General features: G+C 43.7%; 1 protein-coding gene across 8 annotated transcripts in view; it reads right to left on the reverse strand.

Moving 5' to 3' along the window:
- The window catches only part of MSI2 (musashi RNA binding protein 2), a 945,687-nt gene that overhangs the window by 106,679 nt on the left and 823,665 nt on the right, over window positions 1-15,343 (reverse strand). For 4 of the 8 annotated variants that reach the window (XM_082244675.1, XM_082244672.1, XM_082244674.1 and 1 more), the window contains one exon: window positions 3,504-3,569. The exons of 2 other annotated variants lie outside the window; for them this stretch is intronic. In XM_082244675.1, coding sequence (XP_082100801.1) covers window positions 3,504-3,569 — 66 coding nt within the window. Of the gene's footprint in view, window positions 1-3,503; window positions 3,570-5,555; window positions 5,580-15,343 lie in introns of all 8 variants that reach the window. 2 more of the 8 variants (XM_082244671.1, XM_082244669.1) reach the window with 1 other exon arrangement.

Raw genomic sequence — 15,343 nt, forward strand, 5'->3', positions numbered from 1 at the left:
CATGCAAAATGAAAGTCACTTTCAGGCTAGTACTAGGAAGTCATGGATTCATGTTATGAACACCCCTATGATTTAGAGCCAATAGTAATCCAATACATTTTAGTAAAATGCTGGAAACATTTTAGTATTCCGTTTCCTTTTGCTGGTCACCATTAATGAGCAATATGGATATAAATAAAAAAAAGCACCTGCATGTTCTATAAGGTCAGCAACAGAAGCCAATCAGGCTATGGCTGCAGTGCAAATTTAGGCTCCATGTACACGGGACGTTAGAAAAAACGTCCTGCAAAGCTATTTCTGACGCCGGGAAAAAGCAGCTGTTAAACGTGCTTTCAGTAGCTTTTTCCATTTGCGTTAGTGCACGTTTGGCCACGTTGCTTTTAGCAGCGTTTTTCTGCCTCCATTCAAAATCAATGGTTCCCTATGGGAGTCTATTGATTTGAATGGAAGTCGCACCGTAGATCGGATCCGACTTGCGGCGCGGCCTGCACTGTGAGAATCTTGAGGGCGAACTCCACGGCAAAAATGGGAAAAAAACTGCGTGGGGTCCCCCCAGGTTCCAAAACAGGCCCTTCGGGTCCAGTATGGAATTTGAGGGTAGCCCCACACCGAAAAAACGGCATGGGGTCCCCCCCAAAATACATACCAGACCCTTATCCGAGCATGCAGCCCGGCAGGCCAGGAAAGGGGAGGGGACGAGAGAGCGGCCCCACCCCCCCTGGACCACACCAGGCCACATGCCCTCAACATGGGGGGGTGTTGGTGCTTTGGGGCAGGGGGAGCTCTGCACCCCCCACCTCAAAGCACCTTGCCCCCATGTTGATGAGGACAAGGGCCTCATCCCCACAACCCTGGCCGGTGGTTGTGGGGGTCTGCGGGCAGGGGGCTCATCGGAATCTGGAAGCCCCCTTTAACAAGGGGGACCCCCCAGATCCCGGACCCCCTCCCTATGTGAATGGGTATGGGGTACACTGGCCAGCACAGCTACAGTCAGTATTGAGGAGCTCTACCATTTATAGATGATAACGTTGAAGTATTGTGGATGTATGCACCATGATACATGTTCTAAAGGATTTTGACTTTGTTAACAGTCATGGATTGTTTGTGCCTTTGTCTACCCTTTTTCTGAAACCAATAAAAACATTGAAACATAAAGCAAAGTTGTGTAGTTCCTAACAATTTAATAATGATGATTACACAGACACAGTGACTAAAGGGAAAGTTTCTTGCTGTCCAAAGCACTAGGTCTCCCTATCTGCACCCGCCGCCCTGTTCCTTAACAAAATACCCTTATTTGTAATGGAGAATGGTATGAGAAAAATAATAATGCTAAAATGCAAACGTGCGTTACATCTATATACAAACCTCTTTAGTAATTATTTAAGGAAGAGATATTAAAGCAGAATTCCAAGCTAAACCTAACTAGGTTGACACAGGAGATCGCATGCCTGGAGTGGCCTGAAAATAGGCAAGTATATATATCTTTCTTACACAGGTTAGTCAGCATAGGTGTTAAGAGGAGAGCAAGGAACATTTATAAGACTATTTAGGTTTAGCCTGGAAGTCTACTTTTTGTTTTATGATGTTTTTAGGCTCACTGAGAAAAATCCATCTATGTACACTATAATTGTTTCTGTTTGTTTACATAACCCCCTCTTTTCTCGGCTTCCTTAAGCAGGCAATAGATGGATTAAATCTCGGCAGGTTCAGCAGGGACCGACTGATGTTCGATTCATCCATGGGCAGGCTGGTTGTACCATCAACTGACTTGGGTACAACCAGCCTGTCAGATGTTTTTTTTACATGCAATTACTGCTGGCTGCTATAGCCACTAGCAGTAATCGTGTTCTGCCGGCAAGGAGCCAGCACAATAGCGCTGCGGGAGGAATTCCCTCATCAGAAATGATGGTGTTCATGGAGGAATCGAACTATTTTCTTTCCTTCAACCCGTGGTGGAAGGAAAGAAACTCACATTATCTATAGGCTGCTTTACTCCATCCACTTATAGGATTCAAGTCCTGTTCTCTTAATTTACCCGGTCTGGAATACTCTCAAACTACTCTTCTAGCCCAGCTACTAATGCTAACGCTTAAGACTAGAATAACTTGCAAGCTAAAAACTGTTCAATATTATATTAATAAACCTGACCTGTGGCAACTAAAATTAGTGATCTATCACTCAGGATATATACCTATTTTACTATTAATCACGGCAATACTTGCAACCCAAATGTGCTGTATATATTGGGTTCTGGCAATCATGACCAATCCTTTATCTGGAATGAGCAATAACAATCTAGAAATAATATGCCTGAGGAAATATGTGCAACAGTACAATCTGAGTTAAGTACCACACAAGATATATGTGGATTGTAGTATCCCAAGTCCCTTAAATACCCTTGGACATGATAGGATTAAATTAGATTTATAGTGCTTCTAAAAGTCTGTAACTGTAGATCTATAATTGTACCAAGGCTTGAGAGGTGCTTTCTACTGCTGGCAAGAAGAAAGCAATTTTAGGTCTTTCCTCCTTCATATCTTACTCACTACAACATGTACATGCAGACAAGGTTGTAAGGACTACTGTACAGGCACCAAGACGTAAATAATAAAAAAAAAAAAAGTCTGAACCTAGGTCTGCTTTTTTGTTTATCTTTTATATATTTTATTATACTCTGCTTTATACTGTAATTTTGATATTGTACAAATAAATCAATGTCCCAGTCCAGAAGTCTTATATAGTTTAGTTTCCTATTTTAAATGACCTTCTGACAAGGCCACTCAGGGTCTGTAGAAGAACATAGCTAGTGTGCTCTAAATAGTACCAAACCAACTTCTGCCAGGAATATAGCATACACGTCACGTAGGAAAGTCTCCACTTAGAGGTTATGGGGCCATACACAGGTCAGCCAGAATCAAGAAATCCCTTAGAGCAAAGGTAATCCTATATATTGCTTAACAGCACTGTTAAATAGAATGAAATAAAGTTCCCATTTAATGCAACTGGCATTCTGCTTCTAGTTGCTGTAACAAATCAAAGTAAATTAGTATATTTCAAAATATAGAGCCAAAGCTTGTTAGTAGTATGTTAACCTCTCAAAAAACCACTTCACTCTGCCAACACCACACTCTAGGCCCCAATGGGTAATATCCTAGCTTGCACTTAAGAGTAAATGTCCATTTCAGGTAAAAAGGAATAACCAAATAGCACTAGGCCCGTGTGGTCTCTTTACTGTTTTTGTGTGGTGCAATTTGTATAATAAAAGTTGTGGAAGTTATAAAAAAAGGATATTGTGGAAATGTGCAATATCACTTTGTGTTGTCAACTGTATCAACTTTATGTGTTGTCTATTATTTCAAAATAGGGACACAAAGTCAAATTTGATATTTAACCTTTACCTTCCTAAATAACTTCTGAAAGCACAAATGGCCACCTTCAACAGGTCAACCATGCAAGCTTCTGTCTACAGGTAGCTGAAACCCGCTCTGTATATGCCCTCCTACCTGATCCTCTAGCTGCTGCCACTGCTGCTGCTGCGACTGGTCCATAGGCTGCTGCTGCAGGGAAACCTGTCCAGAAAGACAAACAGAGAGACTATAGAATAAAAGCTCATAACTTGCCCCATGTCTGTACATGATCTGACTGGTCTTCTTCATAATGTGTTTGCTTTAATTTGTAATTAATCTTCAACTTTACTGTTTCGTGGAAACGACCACTGTAATACAGTAAATCAAGTCAACAGATAAACTTTCATTTAACTGGTCACTTTTTATGACCAATAACAATATGACCCCCTAACCACGCAACTGTCCCTCAACAAACTGCACAAGTTATTTCTACTTTTCAAACGTATCAAGTCAAATAACCTATCCAAAAGGAGAAAATTTGATACCGTACAATAAAAAAACAACACAACACAACTCAACTCAATTGAGTTAGAGTGTTTTTTATTACCACACATTACACACTTTCTAGTTACTTGTAACATTTTTGTACACTTATACTCAAAGTGAAGCTTAGCTATACTCATCATATTAAGGCGGGTCTAACTCTGTCTGCAACAGTTAAAGGAAGCCTGTCATGACAGAAACATTGTTGACCTCATTTTTAAAAATGGTAGTTGTCTGACTGCCATGCTGATTTGATTGCATTGGGTTAGTGACTCTGTAAGCAAATATGATAATCTTATTTATCTGACCTGCATAACTGTTCCCGGTCACAGACTTAGAAAACCAGTATGACAGCCAGATAACTAACATTTTTAGAAGAAGGTCAATAATGGAAGCCATGTATTTCCATCATAACAGATTTATCTTTACATTCATGTTATAGTTGCAAATGTATATGCACATTCTGCATGTAGTTTTCTTTCACTACAGCTTGCATACATGTTTTGTGTGTAATACTCTTCATATTTCAAATGCTGTTTGGGTAATAGTGTTTAAAATGTTAATGTTTAAGTCGTTGCCTATTATATGGTAACAGTGTCTAAAACACATACAATAATTTGCTTTACTTTCTTTGGATTTCTAGTAAAGGACATTGTTTTGTATGGGAAAAAATATAATGAAATGAATCAGGCAAAACAGTAGCTCTAACTGGAGACATTCCACATCCTGGACAAACAGAGGCAGCTGCAGAGAACGTTGTTTCGTGAACACTAATCTAGGTGAACGGAAGGCAAGGATGCAAGCAGCCTGGCTTCATTTCACATTCTATTCTTTGTTCCAAGAAAAGAATGAAAAATCAGAAGCGCGCAGAAATTTGTAATAATTTGGACCATTCTTAGGATACATGTTTGCTACTATATTAATTTCATTTTTCCAAAAAGCAGCAATTTAGGCAAAGAATAAAACATGTCTCTTTTCTTCAACCAGATTTGTAAAATAAAACTCTTTTTGAAACAAATACAATTTGTGAGACCAAGAGTCACCTCTGTTACTCATAATCGTATGAATCCATATTAAAGATTAAACCAAATGTATAAAATAAGTTTGCCATTCACACTGGCAGCACATAACAGGCACATCCAAGTCTCCAACAGGTCTATTATCCAGTTCACTCCTCTGGGTGACCTGAATCTTTGGGCATATTAATATGCACATGTTGACCCAACTTGCGGACTTGAGTACATTGCCCTACCTCCAAAGTCTCACTATTGGCCATAGAGGCATCAAAGTGATAGGTTAACAGTGTGGTTTTGGAGACAGGAGAGTGCAGGACCAGGTTTTTGATTGAGGAAACTGGGCCAATATTTACATATTAGTGTGCCTCATGATTCAGGCACCTGAGGGAAGCTGCAAAACAGCATGGACTAGACACTTGTTTTACATCTCAGATTTATTTAAGTGTGCTTGCAATTATCAGAATTAGGGTAGCTGCAATCATATTTGGAAAAACATTTGCATGCAATCAATACACAGCACATTAAAAATAATAGTGAAAAATATACTAGAAATCAACTAAAGCAACATCTACCTTTAATGTAAGAAGTGCACAAGACATCTAGGCTAGTAAGTCTATGCTACTGAAGAATCAATTAAATAAAGACATACTTGCATTTAAATAGGGTAAAATTGCTGTTAATAAAGAAAAAAACTATATCAATATGTAGTGTCAACAGTTAGCATGACAGTACAAAAATACAAATGAAATGTATAAACGGGATTTACAATGGAGATATTTCTCTGTCTCTTTCAGTGATGTCCAAGTTAACAAAATAGTTCCTGTAAGGTAGCAATAAAATATAGGCAGATGCTGCTGCCGATAAATTTTAGCCCACATTTACTGTAACATTTACCTGATTTAGTTACAGTTTTCACATTTCTACTTGCTTATATATTCCATATTTTCAGAATTAGATTGCACACTTGCATTTTGTTCTTCTATATTGTAATCTACATTCTTGAACCAGACTGCTGTGACATAATAAGTACCAGGACAATTCACAGAGAAAATGTATTATATGTACAGCTATATTGCTTGCATTTGTGTTTGTGGACAACTAAAGCACTATGGCTGTGCTGCTAGGCATAAAGGAGAACATGTAGATTTACTCAACAAATCTCATGTTCATACACAATTAAAACTACAGCAATAAAAAAGCATGCAGCTTAAAATAATAGTTTATACATTACCATAAAATTGTGTCACGAACTAGACCCTACATGCAACTACAACTGGATTAAATGGGGAATGGAGCATAAGGGACAGGCGTGAACGCGTCCACTGGACAATTATTGGAATTTGGGACCAAATGAAGAAGTAGTGCCTATGAGAAGGCAGGCAGTTTTTGCCTCTTTCTTGCAAGAATTGTGCCTAAATTTTGAATAGGCTGGAGGGAGGGTCAGTGCTTCTGTAAGAAGGAGTAAAATGGACTTTGGAGTAATGGCTTTGAATACGCAGTCAGAAAAACTGCCACTCTTTCCAGTTAATAAAAGTCAGAGCATGCAGCCATGAACTCCCTAACTATGGAGGTGGAAAGCTTAGGAAGAATCAGGAAGGAAATTTCTTCATGAGAAAGTAAGGTGACCGTCAATTAGCGTGAAGAAGTCTGCCAGAGGATAGGGCCAGGAGAAAAAGTGGAAAATAAACTTATTGCCCATGGTTTGAGTTAAGGTGAGGCTCAGAAAGTCACCTGCTGCACCTGAAAACTCGGCATTGGTGATGTTTGTCACAGCATTGGAACGGGCCAGGAAAAGACATGGTGAATGTAGGTTAAAAAATGTCAAATATCCCACCGCAGAAAGGAATTAGACTCTGGGGTTTCCCAGGCAATGACATTTAGAGAAAAAAAAATGGGATTTTTGACTTACCGTAAATTCCATTTCTCTGATGTTCATTGACGGACACAACTTCATATCTTCATAACCGTTGGGTTATACTGCCCCCTACAGGAGTAGGCAGAAAAAAATTCTGGCTACTCCTATGGGCAGTCCCTGGGGGTATACTTCCTCTCTCTGCTATAGGCACTTAGTTTAGTTACAAGCAGTGTCAAAATATTTAAAACTCCACAGAGGGATGGGTGCTGTGTTCGTCAATGAGCATCAGAAAAATGGATTTTACGGTAAGTCAAAAATCCCATTTTCGCTTTGGTTCATTGGCGGACACAGCTTTAGATCTCATAACCGTTGGGACGTCCCAAAGCAATATTAAACATGAGGGGTGAGAACAGCAAAAAAATTCCCAAGGCTAAACAGTAGCCAATGAGGTAACAGGAGCTCAACCAAAACAACTGGAGCTCACCTGAATAAAACAATACACCTTCGAAGATGATCGGGTCCTCTCAACAGCAGTCTGCAAAACATCCACTTTATAAAACTTTGTGAAAGTATGCACCGAAGACCAAGTGGGCGCCTTGCAAACCTGCTTCAATGATGCCTGATGACGGAAAGCCCAGGAGGCACTAAGCGCTCAAGTAGAGTGTGCCTTAGCAGGGAAAGAAACAAATAAAAAACCCTCCAAAGATGGGACTATTGTAGGCAATGTCGGACACCAGGCACAAAGACCAAAATTTATAAAAAGTATAAATGTAATAAATACCAAAGTATGAATATAAAATAACCACAAAATGTGAAAATGCAGGCGAAAGAGGTATATAGATGAATAGAGGAATACAAGAAGAACTTCTACACAAAAAAGAAAAACACAGGATGAGACATCCAACACGTTTCATCACTGGAAGAAGACCGCCAAAGCAGACACCTGGCCCTTGATGGTACTCGAGGCCAATTTCTGTTAAAACCCCCCCCCCCCCACCCATTGAAGGAAGGTCAAAAATCTGAGCCACCGAGAAGCAGCGAGAATGAGCCCCAAGAGACTCACACCACGCAATGTACGTCTTCCACGTGCAATGGTAGATCCTCCTAGAAGTAGATTTCCTAGCTTTTAAAAGTGTAAGTATCACCAACTCAGATAAACCTCTATCCTTCAGCATTTGGCATTCAACAGCCAAGCCATCAAAGCCAGCGACTGTAAAGCAGGATAGAAGATTTGTCCTTGGGACAGCAGATCCTCCCTGAGGGGAAGCTTCCAAGAAACGTCAAGGACCATCCGCACCAGATCGGCATACCAAGCCCGGCGAGGCCAGTCCGGAGCCACTAAGATGACTGGAATCCCTCCTACCTCAATCCTGTGTAGAAGTCTTTGCAGAAGCTTGAGAGGAGGGAAGGTGTAAATCAGACGATACTGACCCCACAGGGCCACCAGCACATCTGTGGTGTCAGGGATACCTTAGTTCCCTGATCTGATTGTCCAGAGACTGTGGAGTCTTGTCCCATTTGGTCAGAATCTCCCTTTGCAGGGACTTGTATGGAACTGTGCAATCAGATCTGCCTCAAAGGTAGACACCATAAGGCCCAGCACCTGCATGCAAGTCCAGAGGGATGACCATCTGCTGGACAGCAGGAGACGAATTGCAGCCTGCAATATCCTGAGTTAGTCCATAGAAAAGAGGCACTCTGGCTAAGGCGAATTCAGATTCAGGCCCAGATCGGCCAGCTTTGTGGATGGAACCAGGGCAGACTTCTGAAAATTCAGAGTTCGTATTGTGATCCCAAGGTTTTCCACCAGATCAGGAGGAGACTCCGCTCGCAGAAGGAGATCGTCTTAGTAGCCCAGTACCGCGAACCCCCCTTTGGCGTAGCAAAGCTAGCACTGGGTCTAACACTTTTGTGAAGACACGAGTAGCAGAGGCGAGACCAAAGGGTAACGCCACATTGTGATAATGCTCCTCTCCCACGGCAAAGCAGAAGAAGCGCTGGTGACTGGCACATATTGGAATGTGAAGGTAATCATCCTTGATGTCGATAGAGGCGTACAAATCCCCCTGACAGAGGGATGCCAGCATTGTGCGAGTGGACTTCATTCTGAGCTACTGCACCCGCACAAAGCAGTTCAGCGCCTTGAGGTACAGGGTTGGACGCACTTTGAATTCCTTCCTGGAACTGTAAACAGGTTTAAGTGAAAACCCTGGAAACGTTCCGAAGGAGGAACCGGGACAATCACCCCTTGATGTAACAGGTCTTGTACCGCCCCAAACAGACCCTGTAAGCGCCCGGGGACAGGCACAGGTTGGAAGGAAACCTTGCCGGGGGACAAGAGCCAAACTGGATCTTGTAGCCGGACTTAATTACTTTGTGGACCAGCTTGTCTTGCACCAGTGAAGTCCACGGGTCCAGAAACCAGCGAAGACGTCCCCCAACCCCTGATACGGGTGAGGGCGCACCTTCATGCTGAAGGAGCCTTGTTCATGGGTCTGGAGAAGCCTGCTCTCGGCTTGCCAGACCAGCTTCATTTGGATCTTCCAGAGGAGGCCCTGAAAGGCTTTGAGCCCTTGTCAGTCGACCCTGAAGGATGAGAACACTTTTAATGAGCCGAAAAGAAAGGCCCACATCTATGACGAGGTTCCTTGCCCTTAGCAGCCTGCAGAAGAAAAGTACTCCTTGTGAGATCTTTTATGATGTCATCCAGGGTAGCTTCAAACAGGCGATCTCCTTGAAAGGGATGATCAGTCAAGGCCTTTTTTAGAAGTCTGCAGACCAGCATTTGAGGCAGAAGACAAGCCAAGGAACACTGGCAAAACAAAGCACCGAGCCACTAGGGGAGCCACATCCAAATAGACATCACAGATAAACTGCAGCCCCTGGACCAGATGGTCTGCCAGCTCAGCAAAGGCAGGGGGGAGCTGTTCTCCCTCCAGGTCACGGCATAAAAGCTTAGCCATCTCGGTCACAGAGGGCCAGGGCAATGGTGAATACTGGCCTCAGTGCCGAACCAGCCAGAGTGTACATATTACTGGCCAAAGCCCCCCCGCCTTCCTGTCAGCCGGATCCTTAAAGGCCAGGGACTCTTGAACCGGAATCATGGTTGCTTTGTTTGTTCAATCTGGAAACCCGAGGGCCCACCACCGGTGGAAAAGTCCACTTCTTAAGAAGAGACTGCTCATAGGGGTAAGGCCTAGTAAAGCGCTTAGGGACCCAACGGGGACACTTTGGTCATCCCCACCAATTAGCAAGAATTCTGTCAAAATAGGCGGGGAAAGGAAACACCTTTGACACTCTGGATGGCTTGTGAGTGCCAAAGGGAACCTGTGCCTCCTTCGCAGCTGCATCCTCCATCTTCAAGGTCTCACGCACAGATACAATCAGTGCTTCCAGGATCTGATGAGACAGGTGAGGCAGGGGAAGGCAAGGGGCGCTTTTGCTAACCCATCGCCTGAAGACCCCCTTTACGGACTACACAACCATGGCCGCTGTGTATAGATCTACACAAGCTTTAACAAAATGGTGGCTTCACGTGGCACCATGAGGCTTACCGGGACCCAGGAAGGAATCCAGGACTCAAGGACAGACCCAGGCAAGATCAGGGGACCCTGGCAGAAGCCCCAAATTGGTACAACACCTCCCCGTCGATCATCCAGGCGCACCCCCCTGGTCCCCATCGTCAGCATAGCACCCTGCCCCCACTCCAGGAGGTGGACCAGACCACACAAACAGCCCCAACATATGTGGAAGTGGAGGGGGAAAGGGAGTAGGATGGGGGACAGATGACAAGGGGGGGTGCCTGATGGGAACCGGGGGTCTGACCGTCCCAATGAGGGGCCCACGTTCATCCCAAAACCCTCCAGGGGGAGAGGGGGACAGCTACTCACCATACCAGTAACCAGTCAGGCACCGCGCTGCAACTCGGGCCGAGACCCAGTCATATGTGGCCTCGCGAGGCATTTAACTCGCAGACAAGCCCCTGTTAAGGGGGGGCTGTTAAGGGGGGGCTATGTCGCAGCCGACCTAGCACAGAGCTGAGATCTGCACGTGTTTGCTGGCCAGACTGGGGTGACCACTGGATCTAGATTATCCAGCCTGTAGCCCAGTCCAGCATTAGATTGTAGATCTCACAGGAAAAATCCAGGAGAAAAAAATTTCTATCTTAAAAGAAAAAATTGCCAGGATCAAAGATCCCAGCAAAGAACTAAGACTTTACTCCTGACCAGGCAGAAAAAAAGTGCCTATAGCAGAGAGAGGGAGTAAACTCACTGGGAATGCCCATGGGTGTAGCCAGACTTTTTTTTCTGCCTAGTGTCCTACTCCTGTAGGGGGCAGTATAACCCAATGGTTATGAAGATTTAAGTCTGTATCCGTCAATGAACAAAAGATAAATTACCCTTCTCCTCACAACAGATACACAACCCCTGGATGTGTCTACATTAAATGTTCCTCTGAGGTGAGGGGGGTTCTGCCCAACTAAATAGGTTCCTCCTGACTGATTGCAGGACCTGGTTGTGTATCCAAGACCTGAGGTGATTTTATGGAGTGTGAGAAGGAGCCAGTCTCAGCTGCCTTACTGCTCAGAAGTCCTCTCTTTGAAACGGATGTCAACCTGTGTACTAAGGGAAATACTATTGTCCAGTTCCAGTTCAAGATGCAAAGGTCTTTTGGCCAATTAATACTGTATCCTGTCATTCAGGCCCTGTCAAAAGTTAGACACCAGAGCCTTGCTAGTGAAAAAAGGTGTTCAATGGCCGTGCTAGCAGCCATAGAACCACCAAGGGGTGTGGGACTTTAAAGGCAGTGTGGTTTGGCAGAGACAGACAATCAAAGAATACTTCAGTTAAAATACATAAATTTTATTGATTTGACAACATAAAAGATACATGTAACAAAGTGCAAGAAGAGTGTCCATGATAAAATTCATACATAAATAGAAATACTTTGAACCAAGAGATACATGGGGTCAACAGGGTCCTACATGTTTCGCCATTTCGGTAGGCTTCATCAGGGACCAAACGTATTAATGACATCTCAAGTGGTTCAACAGTTAAATATCAAGAGACTTGATGCTTTGAACAGCAACTTGGATATAGACATGCATGCGCGGCAATGGTGGACCACCCCCGAGTCGTGGAGGACAAGGGGTTAACGTGCTCTCGAGGGCTGGTCGATACTGGACCGGGCTAAGATGAGCAGCTGGCCAATTTACCAAAACTGGCAAAAATAGAGGGGAGGTCTCACCCTCAAAAGCATGGGTACATCGAGGGTCCAAAGCGCTGCAGCGTCAGGTAGTCGTGTCCTAAGCCAGAGCCTTATTGTTCAAGGCCAGTTCTAAGGAAAGCATTCTGCATAATGGCTGACAATGGAAGAGCCCTAGCGTAGATGGAAAAAGCAAATGTGGAAAAAGCGACGCATATTAGCTCATTATGCTTTTGTCTTGCAGGGTTTGTTTGTTTTTTTTTTTTAGGCAGTATACAACCGCTTTAAGGGGCCCATTAAAATAGCCAGAAAACCAGCATGAAGGATTGAACCAGACCCTATGTCAACTGGGTTCACCAAGAAGCAGAGCATAAGAGATGGGTGACATTTAGCAGGGACATTCTCACTGTTGCATCCAGGCCCCAAGTTGCTTCCCCAGATATTGGCATTCATTGTAGGAAGATGCAATAGGACCACTGGCATATAATGCCAGGTGACAAGTAAGAAAATGGAGAAAACTGGTGGGAGCACCAAAGAGAGATGTAAGGATGTGCCCCGCTGCAAGGGCTGAGGGAAGCAGAATTGGCAAACAGAATATGCCGGGAATGATGGTAAGAATCAACGTGTGGATTGTACCTAAAACAGTGTCTGTGGCAAGGAGCACAAGGCAGAGAGTACCAGGAGCAATGATTGCAGCTAGGAGTGACAGGTGGATTGTACCCTAAACCTTGTTCTGTAGCCAAGAGCGACAGGTGGATTGTACGAAAAGTACTCTCTGCGGCCAGAAGAGACAGATGTAGCATACAAAGAGCAGTGCCTGCAGCCAGAAGCGACAGGTGGAGTGTACCAGGTGCAGTGCCTATAGCAAGAAGTGGCAGGTGAAGTGTACCCAGAGCAGTGTCTGTGGGCAGAATCAGCAGGTGGAATGTATATAAAGTAGCGGCTACAGACTGTGTAGACTTGGAGGTAACAGAGGCACAAGGAGGCTCAAGAACTGGATGGGCACAAAAGGGCTGGCTAGTACACATGTGGGGGCTCTGTGACTGCGTGAACAAACATTGCACGGGCAATCAGCCATGGAGTTCACCAACCTTTTAAGAATGCTCCTGTTTAGCTGCTACTGTGACACCTGGGGTAAAATACAGAACTGTGCTGTACTGGAGCAAGAAAAATAATTAGTCAATCCAAACTGATAACCTTGCTGGTTTGAGTCTGCACATCCCATTGATTATTCTAACAGAAAGTTTACACAGAAAAGTTCTACTTAAAATGGGTGTCAGAAAATGGATATAACAAAGTGGTCCAGAGTAAGCTCCTGATCTGTAATATTTACACTATCTACGTATCCTCCAGTACTTCATATCTTATGTTACAAAGGACACCTTTACTAGGGGCAACATCTCATCTGCACACATACTTCATAGTTAAAAATTAAAAACTTAAAAAGAAAAAAAAAAAAAACAACCCTAGATTCTGTAAATATAAATGCTCTACTGGCAGCCCAACAACCAGAATAATGAGTAAACACAGGAGTCATGAATTCTGTGTGTGTAGGCGAAGAAAGTTAGTTATGCTAGTTATAGCACTTCCAAAATCTATCTATGGTATTTTCTTTTTGATGCTCCAGATAACATATTTTCTATAGGCACATCATTGTTGTGTCTGGACAGTGCTGATTGGCCCTGTGCTGATTACATGCACCCTCCAAAAAAAAAATAAAAAAAAAAGCTCTGTTGCAATATATGCCAAACTGAGTATGTGCATAGTGCCTCCTAGGGCTCTGTTCTATCAACAGATGGATTGGGGACAGTTAAAGAAGGGGGGGGGGAGGGTGATCAAAGACAGTTTTTTTACACAATGCAGAGGATTAACCCCTGGGGTTACACAGTGAGTATAACAACTATGCTTTACTGCATATACATACTGATTTTATGGTTGTGGGCTTAGTAAAACTTTAAGGCTAAAACAGAAGTTAGTGGATACACATGCACAATCCGCCTGAACTCAGGCATATGTGCTGGGTGGCACTTTCACACAAACAGTAGCAGTGTAAAAGGTTATTGTTTTTAGGATATTGAGCAGGGCACGGGTGGCACACCACAGACACCTAACAGCAGCCAAGGAGAAAATAATAGTGCTTTCCAACATGACTGATGAAATCACCCTATAACAATTCCCTCTTTTCATATTATTGCCAGATCCAGCTGAAAATGACAGGATAGGAGGTCTGCAATCTGAAGTCTGCAGACACATTTTAGGGTCAATAAATAAAAAGATTTGGTGGTTTAAAGTGACATAGTTTTTTTCAGAACTGCAGGCATCTGTCACAGCACAAATTGGCAAATGCCTAAATTTCCAGTGGTGGGTATAATTCTGCCAGACAGCAAAGTACTGTATTTTAAACAACATAGCCGGGGTGTGCTTTGGTTTTATGTTCTTTTAGTTTACCTGTAGTAAGACTAAACATAAAATATTATTGTTACGGCAAAGTACCTTAAATGCACTTTAAAGCCTCACGTGTTTTGGTTCCATCTGCTTCTGCTTATATTGCTTGGTAAAAAATTGTTCGGCTCTTTAATTTACTCCTTCTCTCATGTGAACTCTTTTTTTGGCTCTTCATTTTAAGGTAGAAAATATCAGATAAATATGTAAATAAGAAAAGAAAGCTGCATAACGTGCGGGGGGGGGGGGGGGGGTTTGCGAGGAAGTAGAAAATATAAAGATAGCTACAGACTGGAGTTCGACTTAAAAGTGCTTCAAAAGGCTGACGTTTTTTTTTTTTTTACCATAATGCGTTCTCCAAACCTTCTGAGTGCAGCTCCCTTCATACTTACCTGAGCCCAATCACGATCCAGCGATTTGCAGGAGAACAGCGGCTCTCTCCCTCCTCATAGGTTCAGAGACAGCAGGTGTCTATCACAGCCAGTGAAGCGGGAGCAAGAGGCGGGGCTGGTTTAGGAGCAAGGGCGCACTAGTGCCCCCATAGCAAGCCGCTTGCTATGGTGAGAGCACAGTGGAGGGAGGAGCCAAAAGGGGCTCGAGAAGTATCGGGGCTGCTCTGTGAAATGGGTAAGCCCCCGTTCACATAGGGTCGCGGTGCGAGCAGCGCACCGCGACCTTGGAGCGGCCACCATGGACTTCATAACATTGAAGTCTATGGCGGTCGCCTCCTGGTCGCCCCAAAGAAGCTCCGGACCCTTTTTCTAAGTCGGAGCGACTTGTGTCACCCCTATTAGAACGGGTCCGCAGCTTTCCTATGGGAGGCGACCTACGGCGACCTGTGAGGCGACCAGGTCGCCTTAGTGTGAACGGGGGCTTAATGTAACATATTTGTTATTAAAAAAATAAGGGTTTACAAACACTAAGTGTGTCAAAGC

This window comes from Pelophylax lessonae (genome assembly GCF_965119305.1).
Source record: "Pelophylax lessonae genome assembly, chromosome: 2".
Classification (NCBI taxonomy): Eukaryota; Metazoa; Chordata; class Amphibia; order Anura; family Ranidae; genus Pelophylax; species Pelophylax lessonae.